Source organism: Hemicordylus capensis, chromosome 4, assembly GCF_027244095.1.
Source record: "Hemicordylus capensis ecotype Gifberg chromosome 4, rHemCap1.1.pri, whole genome shotgun sequence".
NCBI lineage: Eukaryota > Metazoa > Chordata > Lepidosauria > Squamata > Cordylidae > Hemicordylus > Hemicordylus capensis.
In genome coordinates, this window is record NC_069660.1 from 30,712,333 (window position 1) to 30,738,006 (window position 25,674).

A 25,674-nucleotide genomic window follows, 5' to 3' on the forward strand; every position below is an offset into this window, starting at 1 on the left:
GACATGGGTGGGGTGGGGTGGGGTGTGCTGTAATGGGGTTGACACTGTAACAGGATTGGCTGATTGCTGTCAGTCTTTTTGCTGAATCATGACATTGAGTTGCATTTAAGAGCACAGCTCAGCCACTTTTGTATAGTACTGAAGCTAATGTTTTACACTGAAATATCTGCTATCTTGAATGCCTGCTTTTAACATATATTTGCGCATGAAAGAACTCTAAAAAAAAAGCTGGTGTATTGTGGAAAATGCATATTTCATCATCATTACATTGTTTTATTCAAATATAAGAAAATATAAGCAGTCTGGGGCACATGCAACAAGCGAATCTATTACATGTTTCATGCTGTGCTGTGACCACAGGACAGCTGCACATCATATGACTTACAGATAACATCCAAACATTATTCAGACATTATGTGGAATGCTCGTACAAGTGTACAGTGAACACTGTACAAGTGTACTGTGCAAAAAAGTACAATTATTCATGTTATGTCCAACGCAGGTACAGAAGTACCCTTCCTATTGTACCATGCCTTTGAGGGGCCTGTATCCAGGTTCATTTTTAAAATGAACACAGGTACACTCATTCACACAAAAACCAGTGTACAGACATTGTACCCTTGTACAACATGATGTCTGAATAGGGCTACAGTGGTCACAATATCAAGATGCTGTCCATTACTGAAAAGCAAGTGCCTCACAAATGCAGAACTGGACTGAAGCTTCGGGCTCTATCCATTCATGGTGGCAGCTGTTCTCTCATTGACAGCCAATGGCAAAGAGGTCACAATGTTGTCATGGGAATAGCTGTCATCTCCAGAAAACATATTGTTGTTCATTCCGTGTGAGGCTGACTATCTTGTTTATAGTAGAAAGCCATTTTAAAGCAGCATTTAAACCCAGCTTTTCTCATGGGATTTTCTCCTAAGATCCACGTTTAAACAGACACATACATATTGGAACAGGTAGTAAATCCTCTGTGTTTAATAAATATTTGTTTTTTTCTTGTAGGAGGAAATTCATAAGAACCTTCCCTGTTAACGGAGTGTCTATCCTTCCCACCTTTTAATACCTACATTCGATACACTCTTTCCCCTTTATTTTTAAAAACCAAAACCGTAAGGGGTTTGCTTGTACAACTGTTTCACAGCTGCCACTGATGACTGCTGCCCTCTTCTGGAATGTCTTGCTAGACTTGACTGCAGTACTGATTCTGTTGACTGCAGGCTTCTCGCATCACAGCACTTGTCATCAAATTTAAAAAGCTAGAACCAATTCTCTGTATGGATTTTCTGGGAGGATCCTGCAGGAAACTAGTATAGTTATTCACCAGTTTAAAATATATACTTCTAGCAAGCAGATGCTTTCAAATGTTTATGCTTTTGGTTTTCACAATTCTGTGAAGTTGATTCCATCTCTTATCAATTGCATGGAGAAGGAAAAGAGTCTAATTCAATCAAGCAGGTTGGCATGCAGCAGAGTCCTCTTACAGGACTGTACCAGTTTCAAATGGGAGCAATCCACTTGTTTGAAGATGGCCCCTAAGCTCAATTTACTCATACAGAAAAAGTAATGTTCAGATTCTTGGGAAGCTCATGCAAATATTTTCCCTGCAAGGTATGCAATTCAGCAGGGATGGAGGAAACATACGGATATTCACCAAATTCATGGGTATTCACCACTACCTGGAGTATACACCGAGTTGGCCGTTTTTCAAACTCTATGAATATATGAACTGTACTAACTATAGTGTCCCTGATAGGCCCCATCTGGAGGCACTAGGTCATACAATAAGTGCCTCCACCAGATCCCTTGTCAGATTGTGAGCCCACAAGCACCTCTGTTCACTGCTGAAAGTGATCATGGGAGAACCATCAACAACCCAAATCAAGTCAAATGGATAGGGCAAGGGTTCTCAAACTTGGGTCCCCAGCTGTTATTGGACTATACCTCCCAGTGGCCTCTGGCTATTATGGCTGAGGATGATGGGAGTTGTAGACCAACATCTGGAGACATAAGTTGGAGAAGCTTCTCCAAGTACAGGTAGCTGCTGCTGGGACGTAGCACTTTCAAAACTTCCATTTCCGGCTGCATTCTGAGGTGTTCCGGTCTTGCTTCCTTAAACTTCCGCGATTCATGAGCTCTGCAGGGACTGAATTTGGTCAACACCAACACTAACCACTATGAGTGGGGGGACAAAACTAGAAATGTCACACTCATTTTAGATCCTGACAGAAAAGCAGTTTGGGCAGGTGGTGATACAGAGTGGAGAAGACATGCAGGGTGTGTATACATTAGTCAAGGGACAGGGAACCTTGGCTCTTCCACTGCTGGACTACAACTCCCATCATCCCCAATCATAATATACTGCAGCTGGGGTGATGGGAGCTGTAGTCCAACAACAGCAGGAGATCCCTGCATTAACCCTTTCCTGCTGTGCCACGGTCCCAATGAGAATCCTCATCTCTGAAACTATTAGTTCTGGGAGGGAATCCACCACTGACATCAACAAAGCTTCTTCCCTGGGACTAACAATGGTTTCAGTGAAGCAAGTTTTGAGGGAACCATGGCACAGCAGGAAAGGGTTAAATACCCTCTTCCCCACATGGCTGCAATTCTGATCAGACCTTCTAGCAGATCTTGGATCATGGACAGTTAGCGCCATAGAAATCTTGACACAGCACATGACAGCTCTGAAAAAGGAAAATTCCATGCTAGGGATCAAAGATAAAGGAATCAATATTTTAATGGTCTTATCCATGGTGTAGCTTCCATTCGAATACTAGGCATTGTTCTGGTTGTCATGTCTCAAAAAAGGATGTTGTTGTGGAGCTGGAAAATGGTAACTAAAATAATCAGGGGACTGAAGCACCTTTCCTACAATGAGAGGCTAAAGCATTTAGGGTTGGTTTGTTGTTTTAAGGGCAATGGGGTCTGTGTCAGTCTAATGCCACATTCAGCACTTTTTCTCTGCTTGCACAGAATCCACGGCAGGACTCAAACCTTCCTGTCTAGGTTCTCTTAAAGAGAAGTCACTCTAAACCTTGCTGCTCAAGAGTCTTTAAAATAAAGCAACTTAACCTAGGAACCAGGGGCAGCACCACCATTGGGCGAACAGGTTCAAAGAACCCGGGCTGCCACAAATCAGGGGCCGCAAGTGTGGCCTCAGACACAGGGGGTATTTTATTTTGGTCCCAAACGGTCCCAAGCAGTGTTGAAAGCGTGGGCCAGAGTAACTCTCCCTGCCTTAAAGGCAGGGAGAGCCGTTTCAGCCGCACTGCCAATGCAGCGGTGCCGATCGATTTCCCTCCCAAACGGGGCCGCACAGCCCCATTTAGGAGAGAGATGGGCCCACGTTGCATTGGCAGCACGGCCGAAACGGCTTTCCCTGCCTTTAGGCAGGGAGAGTCGCTCTGGCCCACTCTGCACAATGCAGCACAGACCGCTCTCCCTTCCAAACGGGGCCATGCAGCCACTGTTCCTTAAAGCAACAGTGTTCTGATCTCAGAACGTATCAGTCCAGCTGGGTGATTGTTCACAGACCTTTGTGAATGTGAATCACCAAGGAAATAAAGGCTCGAGGCAGGAAGACAACTAGATGAGAATCAGATAAACAAGAAGCTGTGAACAGATGGACAAGAGCAAGTGTGCAGCTGGCGAACTCTTTTCCAGGTTCCTCTGCATCTTGGATTCCCCACAGCCTGCCAGTGAAGTAGCTGGTTCCTGGAACAAAAAAGCAAAACCAAACAGTGACATCGAAGCATAAGTCTTCCGTCTGCCCACCCTCCCAGTAGGTCGTGTGAACGGCCCAAGTGAGTAGCTACAACTCTGGCATGGCTGAAAGAGTAATAAATCGTAGAGTGCCAATAAAAGCTTTGGACCATGGAAAAACATTTATATGAACTAGGGCTAATATACATAAGCACCTACCATCTGGGGTAAGACCATAAGAACAGCCCTGCCAGATCAGGCCTAAGGCCCATCTAGTCCAGCAACCTGTTTCACACAATGGCCCACCAGATGCTGCTGGAAGCCTACGGACAGGAATTGAGGGCATGCCTTCTCTCCTGCTGTTACTCCCCTGCAACTGGTATTCAGAGGCATCCTGCCTCTGAATGTAACACATGCTACATTCTCACCAACAGAACTTCCACCAGAAGTTAAGCAAGCACAGAGAGGCAGCTTAAAATAGTCACACAAGCAGAATTTGAGAGTTCAAAAAATCTTGGATTCCCTCCACCCCACTTACGTCAGCATTCAGCAGGCTGGTTCAAGCGATCCTAATAAGAGTAGGAGATGCCTCCTACCTTAGTTCGGGGCTGTGCATGCTCCCATTTTCTGATCTTTTGTGAGTTAAACACAAGGTTGGAGGCACCATCAGTGATCTGATGGGGGAGAGCTGGTCCTGTGGTAGCAAGCAAGAATTGTCCCCTTAGCTAAGCAGGATACACCCTGTTGGCATTTGAAAGGGGGACATGTGCACTGTAAGATATTCCCCTCAGGGGATAGGGCTACTCTGGGAAGAGCAGCTGCATGCTTGCATGAAGAAGGTTCCAAGTTCCCTCCCTGGCATCTACAAAATAGGGCTGAGAGTGACTCCTGCCTGCAACCTTGGAGAAGCCGTTGCTAGTCTGGGTAGACAATACTGAGGTAGATGGGCCAATGGTCTGACTTGGTATAAGTCAACTTATCAACTTGGTATAAGTCAACTTGGTATAAGTCAACCTATCATGCATGAAGTAGCAGCTGGGTTGGAGGGCTTTTTGTCCCAAAGACCTGGGTACAGCTGCTGGGTAAGTGTCGTAAATCTGTTAGCTCAGCTGACCTAACAGAATTTACCACCCCCTTCAGCACTTCCCGATGAGTTAACAGAAAGCAGCAGCGGAACTGCATGAATTAAAAATAAAAGGTTCACAAAGAAAAACAGTAAATGAATTAAGTCCCCTGAACTGAACTAGATACCCCTCTCTAACAATAACTGAGTAATAAGTGAAAAGAAAACACAGAGCAAGGAATGAAAATAGCGAAGGTCGACAGAAGCAAGGAATTAACAGAACAAAGCAGGAAAGCATAAACAAGGCAAACTGGAACTCGGACAAAGTTTTGGAATTCAAATAGCACACTGTCTGCGGCCAGCGAAATGTTGCAAACAGCATCTGAGCAAGTAAGAGACTGTTAAATATACCCTGTTTCCCCGAAAGTAAGACCTAGCAGTAATTTCTGATGTACCGCTAATTGCCCTAGTGCATTTTTTGGGGCTAAAATTAATATAAGACACTGTCTTATTTTTGGGGAAATACGGTATATGGCTCAAGAGAACCAGCAGCCAATCAGGCTTCCCTGAGTCAGCCCTTCAGCTTCCTCTCTTGTGATCTCCTGCGCCTGCATGACTGCCACTGAGCTTGCCTCTTGAGATGCCTTCTCAAGACAGGTGAAATCCCAGGCTCCTCCCCATCAGAAATCATGTCTGGCAGCTGTTGCGAATCCTCAGCTCCAGAGTCTGGTCTCCCTGCCAAATCCTGTTGCTGTGCCACTGAGCCCTCACTAGCAGGCGAATCCTCCTGCTCTGACTCTTCCAAGTCATACGACTGAGCCATGACAGTAGGACAGAGCCCTCCAGACCAACTTCTGCTTAGCACACCATCACCATTCCCATTATCCCCATGCAAAAGCCATTGCAGTTGACAATTCTGGGAGTTGTAGTAAAAAAACAAACATCTGGGAATTTCTGTTCCCAGTGAACACTGAGTAGGAGGTGTCATTGTGAGAACAGCCCTAGTCTGTATTCAGAGATAGCCCATTTGAGACTGATGGGGAGACTAGACGCATTGAAATTCTGAACTAAACACTTTCTGGAAGAGAATACCTTCCAGATACAAAGGTTCAAAGTGCTTTAGGGCTAACGGGACAGAATCAAAGTGCAATAAAGTACACTGTGTGTCTGTAATCCCACCCACCCACGCTTCTGCAGATTTAAAAACAGTGTCCACCAAGTTGATTACAATTCATTCATTTATTCGATTTCTATATCACCATCCAAAAGTGGCTCAGGGTGGTTTACACGGAGAAATAACAAACAAAGATGGAACCCTGTCCCCGAAGGGCTCACAATCTAAAAAGAATTCATCTTGACCACATGGATGTTGCTTCAAATTATCTCCATGTGTCCACACACCACCACCATCACCATCACAATGTGGTCCAGGGAAGGGCAACAGCTCAGGTGCCCAGAGGGTAGCACAGAGGGTAGCCTGCCCTTACCAGTGAAAAGGATTTCAGGTAGCAAGGTGCAGAATATCTCTGTCCAAGACCCTGGAGCATCACTGTCATTCAGAGTAGACAACACAAGGCTAGATGAGCTGATTCCATATAAGTCAGCGTCATCCTATATCATAAAAGGCTAAGTGTGCAGCCATGCTGCCCGTGTCTTTTTGGGCCGTTCTGGGCATGCGCGGAGTGCATGCCCAGATCGGCCCAAAAAGATACAGCCGCCCAGACACGGGAGGCCATGTTAGCCCGAACGGCCCATGCAAGTGCTGCTGCGGCCACCCGATTCCTCCTTCCCCGCTCCCCCCCCACATGATTAAGGGCCTAAATGGCCCATGAAATTACCGCCACGGACGCCGCCGCCGACCATCCTCCCACCCTCCCAGCTGCCCGATTCCTCCAATCCCGCTCCCCCGCCACATTATTAAGGGCCAAATTGGCCCATGAATTTGCCGCCGCAGCTGCCGCCGCCACCAACCACCTGCCCCCCCTCCAAGATGCCCGAGTCCTTCTTACCTGGGAAAAAGCATAATCAGAGCAGGAGAGAGGAGCTCACTAGCAGAGCTCCTCTCTCTGCAAAGCCTCTTCCCAAACTGGTGCTTTGGCCGCAAAGGACGCCTATTGCGTCCTTTGCGTTCATAGTGGCAGTATGGGAAGAGGCTTTGCAGAGAGAGAAGCTCTGCTAGCGAGCTCCTCTCTCCTGCTCTGATTATGTTTACAGATCACCCCGGCCAGAGCAGGAATGGAAGAAAAGACACAGGGACGAAGGAGAGGAGAGAGAACAAAAAAAAAAAGGGAGGAGGAAAACAACGACAAAGAGAAAGAGAGAAAGAGACAAAGAGAGAGAGAGACAGACTGTCAGGTAAAAATAATTTCAAAAAAACAAAAAACAAAAAACCACAAACAGAAAACCAGGGGAAAAGAGATGAAGAATGCTTAAAGGGGGGCGGGGAGGGTGGAGAAAAACAAAGACATAGAGAAAGAGAGAAAAAGACAAAGAAAGAGAGACAGACAGTCAGGTGACAAAAAAAACCAACAACCAGGGACACACACAAACACAAAAACAGAGAAAAAAAGAGATGAAGAACACTTAAAAGGGGGAACAAAAGGCTAGCGCCCGTTATTATAACGGGCTTAAAAATACTAGTATGTTCATACAAAATTAATCACATGATTTTGTGCAGTCTGAAGGGTTTCCATTCCAGCACGCCCATTCCTGGCAGTGCAGAAAGCTTTATGTGCAGGAACAGAACTACATGATGAGCCACAATACACACTGTGAATGCAACATGAAAAAGGTAGAAGAGACGCTTTAGGTGGCCTCCACATTTGGAAGGTAATGGGTAGCCTTGCCAAATCACTTACAAGTTTTGGACCAGCTGATGAAGAAATGCAAACACTTTGAGCAGGGCTGCTCAACTTTGGCCCGTCTGCCATTGTCTACCTCCAATTCCCATAATCCCTGACTATTGGCCACTGTGGCTGGGGATTATGGTAGTCCAAAAACAACTGGAGGGCTGAAGTTGTGCAGCCCTCTGAGAGGTACATTGTGTAAGAGCCTCCGCTATCTGCAGGTACAGAATGTCCATAACAACACTGCATTCCAACTACCACATCTTCCTACAAACCATAAAGGAACAGCGAATCCTTGCAGGCTCTTCTAGAAATTCCCAGTGCATGTTGTTTGCAAACGTCAGTAGTTCTTACTCAGGCCGGAATCTCTTAGTATCATTTAAACAATGATCCAAAAATGGATGGCTAATTCGTCTTAGTCAGGTTGTACTAAGCTTTTAAAGTACAATTAGAGATAGACACAACCACAAGGATCCCTGTAGCAAGCAAATTGTCTGTAGCTCCCAAAATCCACTTTTTAACAATACTGTACAGATCCATGAGGCATAACCTGAAACTCTCTCCTATTAGTCCAAGATAGAAAGTGCTGGTAAAATGCAGCCGAATGGAAACTAACTGTGTTAGTGAAAAATTAGAATTTCTGCACAATTCAAAATCAAATCACAAGCTGTTAAATTTTATCCAAAATGTGGAACTTTTATGTAAGTCTGGGCAGCAGAAGAGTCTGGGATTGACCACTGGGATGCAAATCTCAGATCAACAAACTCAGTTAGATGCCAGGTTGGCATGGTGCCAACTGGGGACTGGGAGGTTTTTTGGAGCCCACACAACATGCTTAACAAGAGTGTGTGCGGCTCAACCATCCAGCATTTTATTATTACTGGACACTGTGGTAGTTGTGAGAATGAGCCCTAACAGCACTTAGATCATGGCCAGGATTTTTCCTTCCCAAGATATACTCTAGGTAACAAGCCTAACTGTGGCTGTGTTTATTTCACCCATCTGCTGGCAAGCAGGCTTCTGTTCTCCATCTGCTGGCAACCAGGCAAGCACAGAAATCTTACACTTGGTATAAAATACAGCATCTAGTGAATCTCAGGTTTCATTTCTTAGCTCTCTTCCTTAAGGCTGGCCCTGACAGCTGGAATCTCTCCATTGGCAGTGTTTGGCTTTCTGCTGGCTCCCTGACCCCTTTTAAAAACTACTTGTTCACTGCTCTGAGCAAGGAAAGTTGCTCTTGTTGTGTACAGATTGCCTTTGGCTTGCTCTGCCCTCAACTGCCCAAGAGCCAGGTCCAACAGCTTCCCATCCAAGTTGGGAGAGAGATGTCTCACGCCCATCCTATCCTTCTGTTGAGCCCCTGCTAGAAAATTATTGGTCTCCATTATCATACAGCCTCCACACATCCTAGAGAGACTTCCCCAGCTGCTCTCCCTTCTCAAGTAATCAAGACCAGCAAAAATTCATGCCACCATGTCTCCCCAGCTGATTTGGTCGATGCCTCAAAACCTATTTCTGGAAGAGAGGAGGAGGAGAGCAATAGAGACGAACAAGCCCAGTTGCACGCGACGTGACCTTGCAAGACATTCCGAACGTGGCTCAGCTAATTCAACAAAATACTTTCAACTGTATGCACGCAAGATACTGAAATTAGATCAATCCATTAAAGCAGCTTCATAACCAATGAAGCACGTCCCAAGAGCGCTAGCAAAAGCTGTCATTCTGAACCCCACTCCCTCCCCTCAAAAGACTAGCCCACAGTCCCAAAAGATCCTAGTGAACCAAGCAAAAACGAATCTACAAAATTTGCTTGTGCTGAAGTGAAATTCCACAGGAATGCCATGTGCCTTTTGATTTCCAGGAGAAAGCATGCCGCTGGGGACAGGGCAGGGTCTACATTGAGAATCAGGAATTACACAGGAAGCTGCCATATACTGAGTCAGACCATTGGTCTATCTAGCTCAGTATTGTCTTCACAGACTGGCAGTGGTTTCTCCAAGGTTGCAGGCAGGAATCTCTCAGCTCTATCTTGGAGAAGCCATGGAGGGAACGTGAAACCTTCTGCTCTTCCCAGAGTGGCTCCATCCCCTGAGAGGAATATTTTATAGTGCTCACACTTCTAGTCTCCCTTTTATATGCAACCAGGGTGGACCCTGCTTAGCTAAGGGGACAAGTCATGCTTGCTACCACAAGACCATCTCTCCTCTCTCCCGTTCTAAAATGAAGCACTCTAAAAGCCATCATAATAGCACAGAACTGCATTCAGGGTTGCGGTTAAGAAATGATCTAGCTGAGCCAACATGCTTTGCAAATCAGGCTATTCGCACACGCACACATCTTCTTGATGACTGCAACACCAAGCGATTACTTGCATGTGTGAATCGCCCATCACAGATCTGACACTGCCCAGAACTCTTGCATCTCCTTGAACATAATGCTCCAGTGGTATTGCACTGGAGCATTACGTTCCTTACACGTTCAAGCTGCCAGTCATTAAGTATAATCAAGTGATATACATGCATGTGTGAACCAACCATAAGATACATTTCCCGAGTGGCATATTGAGATCAACAGGGGCAGCCCTTCCACAAGGCAGGGTGAGACAATTGCCTCAGGTGCAGAAATGAGGAGGAAATGAGCAAAGACCAGCCCTCCACCACCACAGACGTCACTCCACGAGCCCCCTTGCCACCTGCTGCCATGTTGTCCCTCATCCCACTAGGGCATGCTGTTCTTTTCCCCTCCTCACCCAGCTGGGGCATGCCTCTACCACCCCAACATAAGCTAGGAATGCCTCTGCCACTACTTTCTGGCTTGGTGGCATAGACCGAGACTGCTGGCATGCTACTGCCTCAGAAGCATGGCCCAGGAATGCCAACACACACACACACACACCTGTGGGTGGGTGTTCATGTTGCCCTTTGCCTCAGGCAGCAAAAGGTCTTGGCCCGCTCTGGCAGAGCTGTACATAAAGGTAGGCTTGAGCCCGAAACGGCTCAGCCACGTTTTGGCGGGGGTTGCTCCTTAAGGGCAGGGGAGGGTACACTTACCCCTCCTGCTGCTCTTCCCCCGCCGGCACTCCGTTTGTACTGAAATCCATGGGGTGGCAGCTTATCTCCCTGCCGTCCCTTCCCTCTTTCGTCACCAAAAGTACCAGCTATGCACGCACCCATCACACGGAGGTACGCTGCCGCCCCATGGATTTCGGTACAAATGGCGTGCCGATGGGGGAAAAGTGGAGGGAGGAGTAAGTGCACCCTCCTCCGCCCTTAAGTGCACCCTCCTCCAACACCCCCTGCGAGTGCCGAAACGCTGAAACGGCCCCAGAGTCAAAACGTTTCAGAGGCCTCTATAATGGCCTCCAAAACATTTCGGGCTCAAGCCTACATAAAGGTGCATGCAATGCCCCTCTCACTTGCTTCAGGAGTTTTCCAATTCAACTGCTCCTATCCCCAGTATTTTCTAGGCAGTGTCGGTATGTTGTGGGTTGAAATGGAATTATCAGACACCCTTCTAAACAAGAAAGGACAGTCAAGGCCCTTACCTTTTGGCGCCACTGCCATCCCCAGAGCAATGGAGACTCCTGGAATCCAGGGCCGGGTGCTGGCACTCTACACACACCGTGTGCCCTTCACTGAGATACTTCATCCAGTGGGTGTAGGAGCTGTTCCCATGCAGACAGCCTTCTGTGATGGCGGTGAGCTGAAACTCAACACAATACCTGCCGTGGAAAGGATAGGACTGGTTTTAGGCCAGGCTCGCACAAAGGACCACCGGCCCATCTAACTCAGTACAGGTGAAACCTGTTATCCGTGGGGGTTCCACTCTGTGGAGGAACCAGGGATATCGGAGCTGCGGATAGTGGGGCACTGCAGCAATGGGAATGGGGTGTGGGGGGATTTAGGTTCCTGGAGGGTGGGGGTGGGGGGAAGGCAACAAATGTGGTGGGTGGGGAGTGCCCTACCATGCTCTGCTGGTCTCCAGCCTTCCAGAAATGACCTCCCACCATGTTCCAAATCGGTCAGGTTTCCACGAAAAATCACAGGGGGAAATGTTTTGTTGTTAAAATGAGCCACAAACTCCCAAAATGGCAGCCAACCTCAGAGGTCATTTCCAGCTACCCCGACACTGTAAATATGCAGAACTTAACACTTTGTGTTGCGCGCATACTGGGGCCGGGTACCTATTTTGGAGCCACAGATACACAGAACTGCGATTAGTAGTACGTGGTTAGCAAGGTCTACCTGCAGCAACATCTCAATGGTTTCAGGCAGAAGTAGTCCCCAGCCCTACCTGGAGATGCCAGAAACTGAACCAGGGATCTTTTGCATATAAGTAGATGCTCTATCATTGAGCTATGGCCCCATAAGGGGAATATCTTACAGCAGACAGTGTTACAGGTTGTTGATTTTTACCCACAATAGGTAAAACAGCAGAGCACTAAGGAATGAGCACACACTCCAGTTACAGAGTAGGTAGCAGAGGATGGTTTGGATATTGCAGCTATTTAGAGAAAACATATGGAGATCCTTGTGTGACTAAACACTAAATATTTATTGGTTAAATACACTTAGATAGGAAAGACCTATATCTAATCTAAAGGACTACATAGTGGATAGGTAAGGAGAGAGAGAGAGAGAGAGAGAGAGAGAGAGAGAGAGAGAGAGAGAGAGAGGTTTCCATCTGCTCTCTAGGAGGAAAGGAAGGATTGTGACTCAGCCCAGGAAGTGCTGCAGAGTCAGTTCAGGGGTCATAGAGTAGGGACAGATAGGGAGACCCTGACTCACTGTCTCGACTCCCAATGCCCCTAGTGGTCATTAGGACAGTTGGTGCAAAAGGTCGATGCACTGGAAGTTCATCTCCAACAGACAGCACTCACATGTAGTCACCCATCAAATGCAAACCAAGGCAACCCCTGCTTAGCAAAGGAGATAATTCATGCTCACTACCGCATGACCAGCTTAATCCCTAAAGCAGTTCAAGCAAGTTGGTTACAAGCAAACCTAGATAAGTTGGTTTGGGTATCACAGCCAATGCTGGTTTCTTTCTAACATACTTCAGAAGTATTATCCCTGTGAGGCTCACATGGATGGGGGAGGAGGGAGTGCATGCTCCCAAAGCCTGGGGTCATCACACAGAATCAGGCTTTACTACTATAAATAGTTACACCTTCAAAAAAAAAAATACAGCAAAAATGCTCAAAGCAGTTTATATAGAAAAAAGCAAAACAAACAGTAAGATGGCTCCCTGTCCCAAAAGGGCTCACAGTCTAAAAAGCTGTGCCTGGTGTAGTGGTTAGAGTGCTGGACTAGGACCGGGGAGACCCGAATTCAAATCCCCATTCAGCCATCATACCTGCTGGTATACTAGTCTAACCTACTTCACAGGGTTGTTGTGAAGAGAAACTTAACTATATGCACCGCTCTGGGCTCCTTGGAGAAAGAATGGAATATAAATGTTTTTTTTTAAGGGGGGGAGGGGGGAGAAACATAACGTAGACACCAGCAACAACCACTGGAAGGATGTTGTGCTGTGGCTGGACAGGAATAGTTGCTCTCCTCCTGCTAAATACAAGACAGTCACCACTTCAAAAGGTGCCTCTTTGCTCTTGTAGCAGGGCTTCAACTATGGTTCCATGTCATGTCTGAACCAGCCCGCTCTGTGGAAGCATTTGACTTTGTAAGGCCCACCCATCCACCCCGGACAATCCAGAAACAAGTTCACCACTTCCTCTACTGTTTGTGTGGATTAGATCTTAGAATGAATACTGGGGGCAGGCAAGGGGGAATCTTGTTCAAGGTATCCCCTTTCAGAAGAAGAAGGGCTCACTTCCCACAGTCTTTGAATAATGTAAGACATAGGGGCAGCGTGTGTGTGTGTTAAATGAAGTTTCAAAGGATGCTTTGAAATTCAGCATTAGAAATAGGGGACAAAAGAAAACAAGTCTGCGACTGGTGGATTTAGGCTTAGGGAAAGTCTGTACAAGGCTGTACTGGATTAAGTGAGAGCTCCCTCTGGTCCTGGGATTCTAGCCTTGCCTAATTCATCCTGTAGGCCAGAGTGCGATCTACAGAGGCCGCAGCAGATGATCCGTTATAGAATACAACATATTACTTACCCAGCTCTTTCATTCTCATGGGATACAGCACGTTTCTTCCTCCCTTTCCCATAGCCTCCAGTGGTTATTAATGCTGGGACTGCTCACATCAAAGAGGAAAAGAAAACATAGCCAACATGATAAGTGAGAGCTGTGCCCTAAACCTGCTTGCATCAGCAGAACAATAAAGACTGAGATATTTATGGTCTTTAATGCCATGTCATTTTCCCTCTGGCAGGGATTCAGAGACAGTTCACACACACACACACACACACACACACACACACACACACACACTCTCTTTCAGTGATTAGTCGTCCTTCCACTAGACAGAATGGGTATTCCCTATCCGCCTCTCTGGAGCATCTCCCCTTTGTCAGCAAAAACATGCCTGCTCATTATCCCAGTAACTAGGATGGAGGAACAAGCTACTTAATAATAATTCTCAGCAGGTTTGGTAGAAAACACATCCCAATTTAAAAATATACCACTTGAACTCTGCTCCAGCCTACAGATGTATAAGTTGGTCTAAGCAACACTGGTTTATAAAAAATTCAAGAGAAGAGGAAAATATACATTTAGAACAGACCAAGAAGCCAGTGACTGACATTCTCTGCAGCCCTTTATTATTATTATTATTATTATTATTATTATTATTATTACATTTATATCCCACTCTACCTCCAAGGAGCCCAGAGCGGTGTACTACATACCTGAGTTTCTCTTTCACAACAACCCTGTGAAGTAGGTTAGGCTGAGAGAGAAGTGACTGGCCCAGAGTCACCCAGCTAGTTTTATGGCGATTGGAACTCAGGTCTCCCCGGTCCTAGTCCAGCACTCTAACCACTACACCACGCTGGCTCCAATAGGGTTGCTGGTGCTAAGAGTCGATGTCATGCAAGAGCTGCATCTCCAACAGAAAGGGGTTTTTTTGCATCTCTCCCCTCCCTACAAAAGCCCTTTCCCAGGGGTGGAGCCACCAATGGTCCCTTCAGGAGTTAAATGGCCAGTGCTGCATTCACAGCGCAGCCCGGAGTGGCTCTTCCCTGCAGGGAAGAGCTGCTCTGGGCTGCGCCACAAATGCAGCGCTGGCCCGAGTCTAGCTCCCGAAGGGGCCATGTGGCCCCTTCGTCAGTTAAACGGCCAGCCCTGCGCCGGCCTGACTCGTTCCCGAACAGAGCTGCAGGGCTCTGCAATGGAGCCAGGCCACGCCCCCCACGTCTGCTATCAGAGGTGGAAGCGTGGCTAGCCCCCATATCTGACGTCGGATGCAGGGGGCAGGGTGAGTGGGACCACTGCCGCAGCCACACACAGGCCACTGGCGGTCAGGCTCCACCACTGCCCTTTCCACTTCCATAGATCTATTCTATTCTTGAGGTTTGCACAGCCCTAAGGGACATATTAATACAAGTAGAAAGGGCTTTTGGAGGGAGGGGAGAGATGCAAAGATAGCTCCCGCTTCCAGTCCACTGTGCAAAAAACTTCAGTGCAGGGACCCTGAAGAATCCCTGTGGATCCTCAACCCTCCTTGCGTGACTAAAGAGAGAGCCAGCGTGGTGTAGTGACTCGCTGGGTGACTCTGGGCCAGTCACTTCTCTCTCAGCCTAACCTACTTCACAGGGTTGTTATGAAAGAGAAACTCAAATATGTAGTACACCGCTCTGGGCTCCTTGGAGGAAGAGCGGGATATAAATGTAAAAATATAATAATAATAATAATAATAATAATATTGACCACTAGAGGCATTAGGGGTAGAGAAAGCCAGTACAGACATTCCCCCTCTGACCATGCTTTCTCTACTTTTCCCCGCTTTGTTAGACTGATAGTCTCAGGTTTCATTCTCTCACTGGAGAGACAGACTTCTTTCTTCCTTTCTTCCTGTATGAAGCTAGCAACTAAGCATGTAGCTCTCAATCTATCTCTCTGATTGATTTTCTAAATAAACTACTTTATTTGGAACTTTAACTGCATGCCTCCAGACAACATTAATTAGTAGCACTCCCTTACCTGTGCACTTCTGCTGCGGCTGGTGCAAAGAAATATCCCCTCCTGAGCTCTCTAACACTTTCCCCTCTGCCCAGTCCACTACTACTACGAATATTTATATACCGCTTTTCAACAAAGGTTCCCAAAGCAGTTTACTTAAATATAAATAAATACAGACCCACAGCCCTCCTTCCATTGCCAGAGGGCTGCAAAGCCACCAGGAGTGAGCAAAGATGCTATTTGGACCTTGTTCAGCAGGAACTGATACATGCAGCTGACCACATGGCCCTTTATCACTGGAGCTGGGGATAATGGGAGTTGTAGCACAAGGACACCTGGAGACCCAAGGTTGGGAATGTCTGCATTATACGACTTTATGTTTTGGGGATCCCACTAGAATAGAAAGTAGGAAAGGTGGGATAGAAATCAGAACAAGTAATGAAACAGGTCTATGTTCAAGGCTTGCATGCCAGAGATATTAGTCACTTCACTTTATTTAATTAAAAAAAGAGAGAGAGGATGATAATTTTATGTGTTGATTTGTTTGTTATAGCTCCACAGTAATAGTAGCCCAATAAGTGCTCCCCAAACATACTGGTTGTGTTTGTTTAGCAGCAGAGTCTTGAATGTATCCACGAGTAGGCCTTGATACCAATCTTCTTTTCCATGCCACCCAAACTCTGAAATGAAAATCTGTCCTGCTCCACCACACTTACCTAAGGACTGCTTACACTCTGTCCCTTGCCGAGTCCAATACTCTAAACAACCAGCTTTCTCCTCTAGAGGAGGACATGCTTCACCACCATTTCTTGGTTCCTGGATTATGTGCCTCCTTCGAACCCGGTACGTTGCCTTGCAAGGCTCTGCACAGCCACTCCAGTCACTCCACACAGAGACCACACAGGAAACCACTAGGAGAAGGAGAAGAAGACAACTTCCAGTTCTATATAGCCAAGGCGCCAGGACCCTCCCAGAAACAGAATTTAGATCAATCCCATCTGAGCAGAAGCCAACTACAGGTGCCCAACTTAGATGATGTTTCTTAACGGGGGTTGATCTATGAAGCAGAATCAGGTGATAGAATGGACTGCACCACTGCAAAGAGGAGATGCCATTATTGACTGCTACTGTACTGAAAATATGGGTTCTCACCTGTGGCCTGAAGTAGTGCAGACTATTTTACCTACTCAGCATCCTACCACTTCATTCTGCTGCACCTGTAAACCCAGCCCAAGTAACTATTATGCGGAGGTCACATCACAACCTATTTAGGGAATTAGGAAAATTTAGATAGCACTTCAGGCATGCCACATAAGTGATCAACAGTGAAAATAGCCTGTTGCACTTAAGTTGTTCCTTGAAAAGTGGTACATTGTATTCCAGTGAAAGCCACAAGATGGCATCACCCAAGTATATGTTCTTGATACACACACTGATGACTGATGGGGCATAAAATAAGGGATATGTTTTGGTAGCTCTGATAAGTACCCACTAACAAACCTGTGTTTCGCAAAGAGGGATAAATGCATTCTGCCTGAATATTAAAAACATAAGGACAGCCCTGCTGGATCAGGCCCAAGGCCTATCAATCCAGCATCATGTTTCACACAGTGGCCCACTAGATGCCTCTGAGAAGCCCACAGGCAAGAGGTGAGGGCATGCCCTCTCTCTTGCTGTTGCTCTCCTGCAACTGGTATTTAGAGGCAATTTGCCTCTGAGGCTGGAAGTGGCATATAGCCACCACCAGACTAGTAGTCACTGATAGACCTGTCCTCCATGAATATGTCTAAACCCCTTTTAAAGCCATCCAAGCTAGTGGCTGCATCCCATGGCAAAGAATTCTATCAATTAATTATGTGCTGTGTGAAAAAATACTTCCTTTTGTTAGTCCTAAATTTCCCAACCTTCAGTTTCATGGGATGAACCCTGGTTCTAGTGTTGTGAGAGAGGGAGAAAGATTTCTCTCTGTCCACTCTCTCCACTACATGCATAATTTCAAAGACCTTGATCATGTCTCCCCTTAGTTGCCTCTTTTCCAAAGCAAAGAGCCCAACTAAGGGGAGATTATGATAGTGTCTGAATACGATAGTGTCTGAAACATGCAAAATATGTCAGTAACTTTCTGATCCCATTACCAATGTACTTTGCATGTTTCAGACACTATCATATTTAAAAGTTTTGCAAAAATATGCCCTTATAGTAGGAGATGTTTTCTTTCCAGTGGGTACATATACTTTTGCAAACAAGATATCCTGTATTCGGGCCAACTTGGACTCCACTATTTCTGCAAGGTCTATGGAGGAGGTGTCCAGCAATCCCTCTTGCAGTATTAGATTGGATCAGTTTCAATCTGTGACTCCTGCGGATGCGGACAAGCTGCTTGAGGCAGTGCAGCCTACCACCTGTTCTCTGGATCCTTGCCTGACTTGGCTGCTTCTATCTAGCAGGGAGATTGTTGGAGGTGGCCTAGTTAATATCATAAATGCATCGCTGAGGGAGGATAGGGTGCCTCCTTGTTTAAAGGAGGCAATGGTTAGACCACTCTTAGAGAAGCCTTCCCTGAACCCCTTAGCGATGGATCAATCTCCAATCTCCCTTGGTTGGGCAAGGTGATTGAGAGGGTGGTGGCCAACCAGCTCCAGGCAGTCTTGGAGGAAACTGATTATCTAGACCCATTTCAAACTGGCTTTAGATCTGGCTGTGGAGTTGAGACAGCCTTGGTCAGCCTGATGGATGACCTTTACCGGGGAATCGACAGAGGGAGTGTGACTCTGCTGGTTCTTCTGGATCTCTTGGCGGCATTCGATACCATTGACCATGCTATCCTTCTGGATCGCCTGAGGGAGTTGGGGATAGGGGGCACTGCTTTGCAGTGGTTCTGCTCCTATCTCTTGGGTAGATTCCAGATGGTGGAGCTTGGTGACAGTTACTCCTCAAAACATGAGCTGTTATTTGGAGTCCCTCAGGGCTCCATTCTGTCACCAATGCTTTTCAATATCTACATGAAACCGCTGGGTGAGGTCATCAGGAGTTTTGGTGCTGGGTGTTATCAGTATGCTGATACCCAAATCTACTTAGGGATAACAGATTGAAGCTGAATCCAAGCAAGACAGAGGTGCTAATTGTCGGGGCTCAGAACCTGAGGGGTGAGTTAGATCTTCCTGTGCTGGATGAGGTTACACTCCCCCAGAAGGAGCAGGTGCGCAGCTTGGGAGTATTCCTGGACCCAGGCCTCATCCTGGTATCTCAGGTGGAGGCCATGGCCAGGAGTGCTTTCTATCAGCTTTGGCTGATTCAACAGCTGTGCCCATTCCTTGAAGAGGATGACCTCAAGACAGTGGTGCATCAGCTGGTAATCTCTCAGCTTAACTATTGAAATGCGCTCTACGTGGGGCTGTACGTAGTTTAAGAGATAAAGTTCAAATCTTTGAAGAAAGTCCTATATTTATTTATAGTCCTTCACGATGAAGCAAATGCGAAAATAGCTGATATCTAGACAGCTTTTCAAGGACTATTTTGCTTACACCCTGGAATATCTGAATATGCCTATTTAAGTTTTACTTTTTAAAACCTTGGAGTAAAGCTTATTATTCATCTATATATGAGAGACCCATAAAGATTTCTACGAGACCTACACTCTGTTTGGAGTGATTTACTGAAGGAATTTATTTTATTGGGTCCATACAAAAAGTTCAGCTTCTCCTTCTACATCATTACCTTTATCTATTCATGGCATATTTGTGATGGGCTTCACTGCTTTCAACTCTCCTCCAACATCGGATGGATTTTTCCACCTAATTATGGACGTTTATTCGTTGGACACTGGCATACTCATCAATACTTATGTATAGCTTCTATATAGTTTTTGGATTATATTGTTTATACTCATATATATTTGTTTATATTTAATTATCTTGTAATTGATGTTTCTTATATTAATATTAAGCATATTGATATTCTAAATTAATCTTTATGACTTTAAACTTATAAAATCCATTTTGAGCAAGTTTAATATGTTTTAATATGTTTTAGTTTCCCACTGTATTTTTCTTCTTTTTACACAGTTTTTTCATTTGAGATATCCTTGGTTCCACATGTTACCCTTTTTGTTCTGTGTTTGTACGTAGTTTGGAAACTTCAGTAAGTTCAAAATGCGGCAGCCAGACTGGTCTCTGGGGCAACCCGCAGAGACCATATTATGCCTGTTTTGAAACAGTTACACTGGCTGCCGATATGTTTCCCGGCAAAATACAAAGTGCTGGTCATTACCTTTAAAGCCCTGAATGGCTTAGGTCCGAGTTATCTTAGAGAGCGCCTTCTGTTCTCTGCATGATCCCCACCTCACATTAAGTTCATCTAAGGAGGTCCGTCTCCAGTTACCACCGATTCGTCCGGTGGCAGCTCAGAAGCAGGCCTTCTCTGTAGCTGCTCCTGGGCTGTGGAATGCACTCCCAGCAGAAATGCGCAATTTGAATTCTTTACTGGCCTTCAGGAGAGTCCTTAAAACCTATTTGTTTGAGCTGGCCTTCCAGGGTTTTTAAATAATTGTAATTGGTTTTAATGTTGTAACCTGTTTTTCAGGGTTTTTTAATTGTTGTGATTGTTTAATTACTGTTTTATGATGTTCTAATTGTTAATTGTTTTATACTGTTTTATAATTTTTGTTTTAATTGTTAACTGATTTTAATGATTTTGTTTTTAATTGTAAACTGCCCTGAGCCATTCTGGAAGTGCGGTATAAAAATCAAATAAATAAATATAATAAATACATAAATAAATATCAACTCAAAAATTTGCTTAGGGCTCCCGAAAAGTGGCAACATGCCCAATTCCATCACCCTTGGAATTGCCCCATCTAGAAATGCTATAACAACTTTGCTTGCAAAAATACACACCAGGATATCAAACATGAAAAACTCTACTCACAGATGCCATGTTGCAAAAGCTTTGTATTACAGCAGGACTTCTTATCTGTTTTGCCCCTACAGACCTCCCCCTCCAATGTTCAAGTATTACCCATGGGAACCCCACCTCCACCCCATTTATATATCACAAAGGATATGCACACGACCAGAAGAGGGCTGGGCAGGCAGGCAAAGCTGTGCAAAACTCAACTCCCCCCACCCCGCTCCCCAGACGATCTCCATGCCCTTCCCACCACCTCCTGGCAACAAGGCTTGGCCGTGCACACCAATGGCTGCCCGGGTCTCCATGCAGCTGTCCGGGTCTCCAGGAATCCCACAATGCACAGCGTGGTACAAAGGGGAATTCCCCCATGAGATGAGTGCTCTAGGAACCAGGGTTAGGGGCACTCTAGGAACTCATGCCCTTAACCCTGACTAACAGCCAGGCTACAGAGCCAGGTTTAGTGGCATGGCAGTGCCGGGATCTGCTTGGATCCCAGCTATACCCGTGGGCAGTCAAGCCTAGGCTTGGCTACTCATGAGAACAGCCTTATGGCTTCATAAGACTCCGGGGTGGAGAGAGAGAGAGAGAGAGAGCTATACCCAAGAACTTTCTTCTGACTCAACAAGAAGCAAATTAAATTTAGTGCAGCAAAGATTTTCCAGGGACAACCTGGACCCACCCTATGGAACCCAGGTTAAGAACCCCTGTATTATAGTACATCAGTATTGACAACACAATCTGTCTGTAAACCCCAGACAACAATGCTTCTGTCATGCTCCTTTAACTCTGGGGGGTGGGGGGACGACACCTATTGTCCATTTCCTGCCAAAGAGTGTGCATGAACAGTACAATAGTACAATGGAAGTTGGCAGGTTCAGTGTTCTAGCAGCGTGGGCACCTGTCACCGGGGGGGGGGGTGTCTGCCCTGAGCCCTCTATTGCACCAGGAGAGCTGGTCTTGTAGTAGCAAGCATGATTTGTCCCCTTAGCTAAGCAGCGTCTGCCCTGGTTGCATATGAAAGGGAGACTAGAAGTGTGAGCACTATAAGACATTCCCCTTGGAAGAGCAGAAGGTTCCAAGTTCCCTCCCTGGCAGCATCTCCAAGATAGAGCTGAGAGAGATTCCTGCCTGCAACCCTGGAGAAGCTGCTGCCAGTCAGTGTAGACAATACTGAGCTAGATGGACCAATGGTCTGACTCAGTATATGGCAGCTTCCTATCTTCTATCCTTGAACACTATCACAGAAGCACCAAGGTGTCTCCCATCTTTGGATTTTTCTTTCCCTGAACGTACAATACAGAGCTAGATGGACCAATAAACTGACTCATCAAGCAGCTTCCTAAGTTCCTATGACCAGCTTACAAAGCAGTAATGAGAAGGCCTCTATAAATGTGTCAAGCTTTGAACACTCTCAATTTCATATATCAAAAGTGACAAAGGATCCAAGTTATGCATGTATAGTGGCACCCTTTGTATGAGTCCTGCACATCACTAAGGATGGCAGCGCAACCCTATTCGCGTATTACATTCAATACACATCCAACTCTATATGCACATAGTTATTCACACATTATGCTCAGCACACGTACACCAGTAAACTTCCTATCTGTACCCTGCATTGGAAAGAGTCTGTACCCATATTCACTTCTAAAATGAACACATGTACAGTCATTTACACAAAAATACACACATGTGTACAGACGTCTGAATGTGTGGGCTAGAAGGAAACTGGTAACTGAACACATCTGGGACCAGGAGCTGAGTAAGCATTGAGCCTTACTTCCAAGTACACACGTTTTAGGATTACATAGCCCAGGGCATCAGTCCCACTGAAATCCATGTGCATTTAGACCGGCTTCTGAATATATTAGACGCTCCACAGTGGCACCTGCTACACAAGCAGCAGACCCAGGTGGGAAAGCGGTGGCAGATTTCGGAGGCGATAAAATGGACTGAAGCAGTTCATAGGAACCAAGTTAGCTGCCATATACTGAGTCAGACCATTGGTCCATCTAGCTCAGTACTGTCTGCACAGACTGGCAGCGGCTTCTCCAAGGTTGCAGGCAGGAGTCTCCCTCAGCCCTATTTTGGAGATGCTGCCAGGGAGGGAACTTGGAACCTTCTGCATTCAAGCATGCAGGTACTCTTCCCAGAGAAGCCCCATCCCCTGAGGTGACTATCTTACAGTGCTCACACATGTCTCCCATTCAAATGCAAACCAGAGTGGACCCTGCTTAGCAAAGGGGTCAGGCTATTGGTGAGAGTTAACATTTCTGAATGTCGCCTTCTATGAGAATTATCAGGCAAGCAGAAAACTAGCACAACAGGAAGCAGCCGGGGTTGGAATTTCTTTCTTGAGTTGCTAGTTCGTTGTATTCTCTGTAGGGAATATTTCACATGGCAGGACAACAAAGTTCAAACCCGTGAGCTCCCACATGAAGTCCGACATGCCATAGTCCTCCTCATTTTGCTACAAGCGCAGGCCCAGCCCCTGCTTTTTGTTTTTCCTTCTTGATTTCAACCCACTCCTCCTCCTCCTCCTCCCTAACCCCTTCAGTCCACCGACTCCACCCTCAGCCCTCGCCCCTGCACCACTTGGAGACGCACCTGGGCAGACCTGCGGGTAGTCGTGGCAGCAGTCCAAGGTGTAAGGGCAGGCCTGGTCACAGTAGCAAGGCCCGTGAGAGCCATCTGGTCTCCAGCCGGCGCTGACGCAGGCCATGCTTCTGCCCGCGCAGCACCGTCCCAGTTGAGCGCACCCACTCTCCGCGCCCCGCGCAGCGAGGAAGACGGGAAGCAACAGCAGCCGCAGCACCGTAGACGTCCACCAGGGGCGCGCCAGCATCTTTGGTTTGGCGTGGCGTGTCTCTGCCCCGCGACTGAAGAGGGGCAAGGAAGTGCGCCTAGAAGCTGTACGGCACCTAGTACACCAATGGCAACCAATGTTGAATCATAATTATTAGCCGCCGAGGCACTCAACAGAGGATGCAGCGCTGCCAAAACAGACGGCAAACAGCAGACGCCCCGGATCCGTTCTCCACTCTGGTGCAGGGACTGAGATCTGCGTCCAAACTATGAGCAGAGCTTCCCCAGGTGGTCCGCCGCAGCAGCAGCAGCAGCAGCAGCAAACCGATCGATCCCCGCCCGATCCAAATTTTGTTCAGCAGCTCACCGCAGCTCCCAGGGGTGGCGGGGAGGGACGGTCAGGAAACTTGGAGGCTGTCCTTCTTCCCCCACGCCGCGGGTGAAGCGCCCAGCAGCGTGGATCCGGCTCGGGCTAGCAGCCAAGAGTTCCCGAGCTAACACACCCGGCAGCGCCTAGACTGAGAGAAGAACTCCCGCTCTGCACGTGGAAATTCTGCAAGTGGCTCTCCAGGAAAGCGCCGCTGCATCAGCACTGGGCGGGCTCCCCTATCCGTTAACCTGCGATCAAAGCCAAGCGCGCCCCGTTCCACCCCAAACCAGCGTGCGATCTGTTCCCTGCCCACACTGACCTTCACCCCTCCCGCCCCTCTCTGCGATTACCAGCATCAGCTCAGTCAGGTGGCTTAAAGGAATAGTGAGCTATTGGTTACCAAAGCTGCTTGGCTCTGGTTTGACAGACACGCAGCCCGTTCTGTGCATATTTTTGGGGAAGTATGCTACAAGTTCGGGCGGACAGAGTCAGGGGCGTAGCAAGGTTGGAGTGAGCCCAGAGGGAAGGTTTTAAAATGCCACCCACCACCACCACCACCACTGAAGCTTAGCTCATGAAGTAAAGAAATCTTAAATGAGGCTGAATAGTGGTAACAAAAAGCATAGTAAAATTAATCTATATCTATCCTATGTGCCACAATAGAACATCATCCTAAATTATTTTTTTAAAGGTTTTGAAAATTGTGGATGATGCAAGTCATTTAATGGTACTAGAGAAAGACATGCTGTTCTGGGAGCTCCAGGTCTTAACTCTCACATCAGTTTGGGAGGATGAATACAACTGAAGGAAGCCCATGTGGGTGTGCGGCTGGGGGAATCATGTGACAGCCTCTGGGGGGGTCCAAGGCAGTGGGCCCCCAGACAACTGTCTCCTCTTGCCCTATTACAGTTATGCCCCTGGATAGAGTAGAAGGACTTTATAGACCGCCAAGCCCTTCCTCTGGGCAAGCCATAATATGATGCAGGTGTACTCCTGGGAACTTCAGCTCCTGATCCCGGAGAGTTTTTCACACAGGGCTTTTAGCTCGCATCTCCTCCAGAATGAAGGATGTGCTGTGCATTCACATATCGGCCAGATTTACCCTTAAGTCCCTGCAAGCTACGGGGAGCACATCACACATGATTTGAGTTTTTCATTGTGTAGCCCGATTTATATCCAGGGATGTTTTACACACAGCAGGCTTTACCACAAGTTTACTTGGAGGCTTTACTGCGAACTCGAAGTTGTCCCCAAGACCTATGCAAATAGTGGATTTTTTTACCCCGATATAAATCCAGCTACTCTCTAATGTGCAGTGAAAAACCCGAATTGTGTATGAACCACTCCCCGATAACTTGCAGGGACTTCTGGGTAAATCTGGCCGATATGTGAAAAGGGCTTTAAAAGCCCTGAGTGAAGAACATCCAGGGAGTTATTTGCACATGGCCTCATGCTGTGGGGTAAATGTTGAGCGAAGCCACTTTGAAGTACACTCATGGCACTGAGGGAAGCAGCCCCTCCCCTCTGCTCTCGGGTTTGCTTTTGAGGCAAGTTCCGATGTTTTCCTTCATATTTTCCTTCTAGCCAATGATGGCGGGGAAGGGAGGGGGAGAGTACTGACTGAAGAGCTACATCTGCATTTCTAAAGAGAGTATCCTTCTTATCATGCTATTGACTCTAAGTCAGCGCCTCTCCCTATTTGCTCCAGCCTTTTCAGGAAAAGGAGTGTAAAACCAGCATTTTAGAAAACCGGAAATAACTTGAGATAAGCTAGAATCTGCAAGACAAAGCTTGACGTGTGTGGAGTGTGTCCAAGGATCTTGAAGGGACTTTGAGGTAAGTTTGGCTGGTGTGTGAACGGACACACTCGCTCCTGAAGGAGAATCAG

At 46.8% G+C, this 25,674-nt stretch overlaps 2 protein-coding genes across 2 annotated transcripts in view; one reads left to right on the forward strand and one right to left on the reverse strand.

The window, feature by feature from the left end:
* KCNB1 (potassium voltage-gated channel subfamily B member 1) overlaps positions 1–25,674 on the forward strand; it is a 393,304-nt gene that overhangs the window by 359,421 nt on the left and 8,209 nt on the right. The window lies entirely within an intron of this gene.
* Positions 220–24,120, reverse strand: LOC128322382 (somatomedin-B and thrombospondin type-1 domain-containing protein-like). The gene is made up of 5 exons (XM_053243528.1): positions 23,219–24,120; positions 16,420–16,614; positions 13,739–13,817; positions 11,165–11,341; positions 220–3,723 (listed from the first exon to the last, which is right to left on the reverse strand). Exons 1-5 carry the CDS (start codon positions 23,454–23,456, stop codon positions 3,606–3,608), a joined length of 807 nt encoding a protein of 268 aa, XP_053099503.1. The 5' UTR covers positions 23,457–24,120; the 3' UTR covers positions 220–3,605.

What these genes read in the sequence shown, in the direction of transcription:
- LOC128322382 (XM_053243528.1), bottom strand. Translation starts at nt 23,456, where the DNA reads ATGCTGGCGCGCCCCTGGTGGACGTCTACGGTGCTGCGGCTGCTGTTG. An exon ending in AGAGTGTAAGCAGTCCTTAG is followed by an intron (nt 13,818 to 16,419) that starts GTAAGTGTGGTG and finishes TGATGTGAGCAG; the next exon opens with TCCCAGCATTAATAACCACT. An exon ending in CATGAGAATGAAAGAGCTGG is followed by an intron (nt 11,342 to 13,738) that starts GTAAGTAATATG and finishes TTTCCACGGCAG; the next exon opens with GTATTGTGTTGAGTTTCAGC.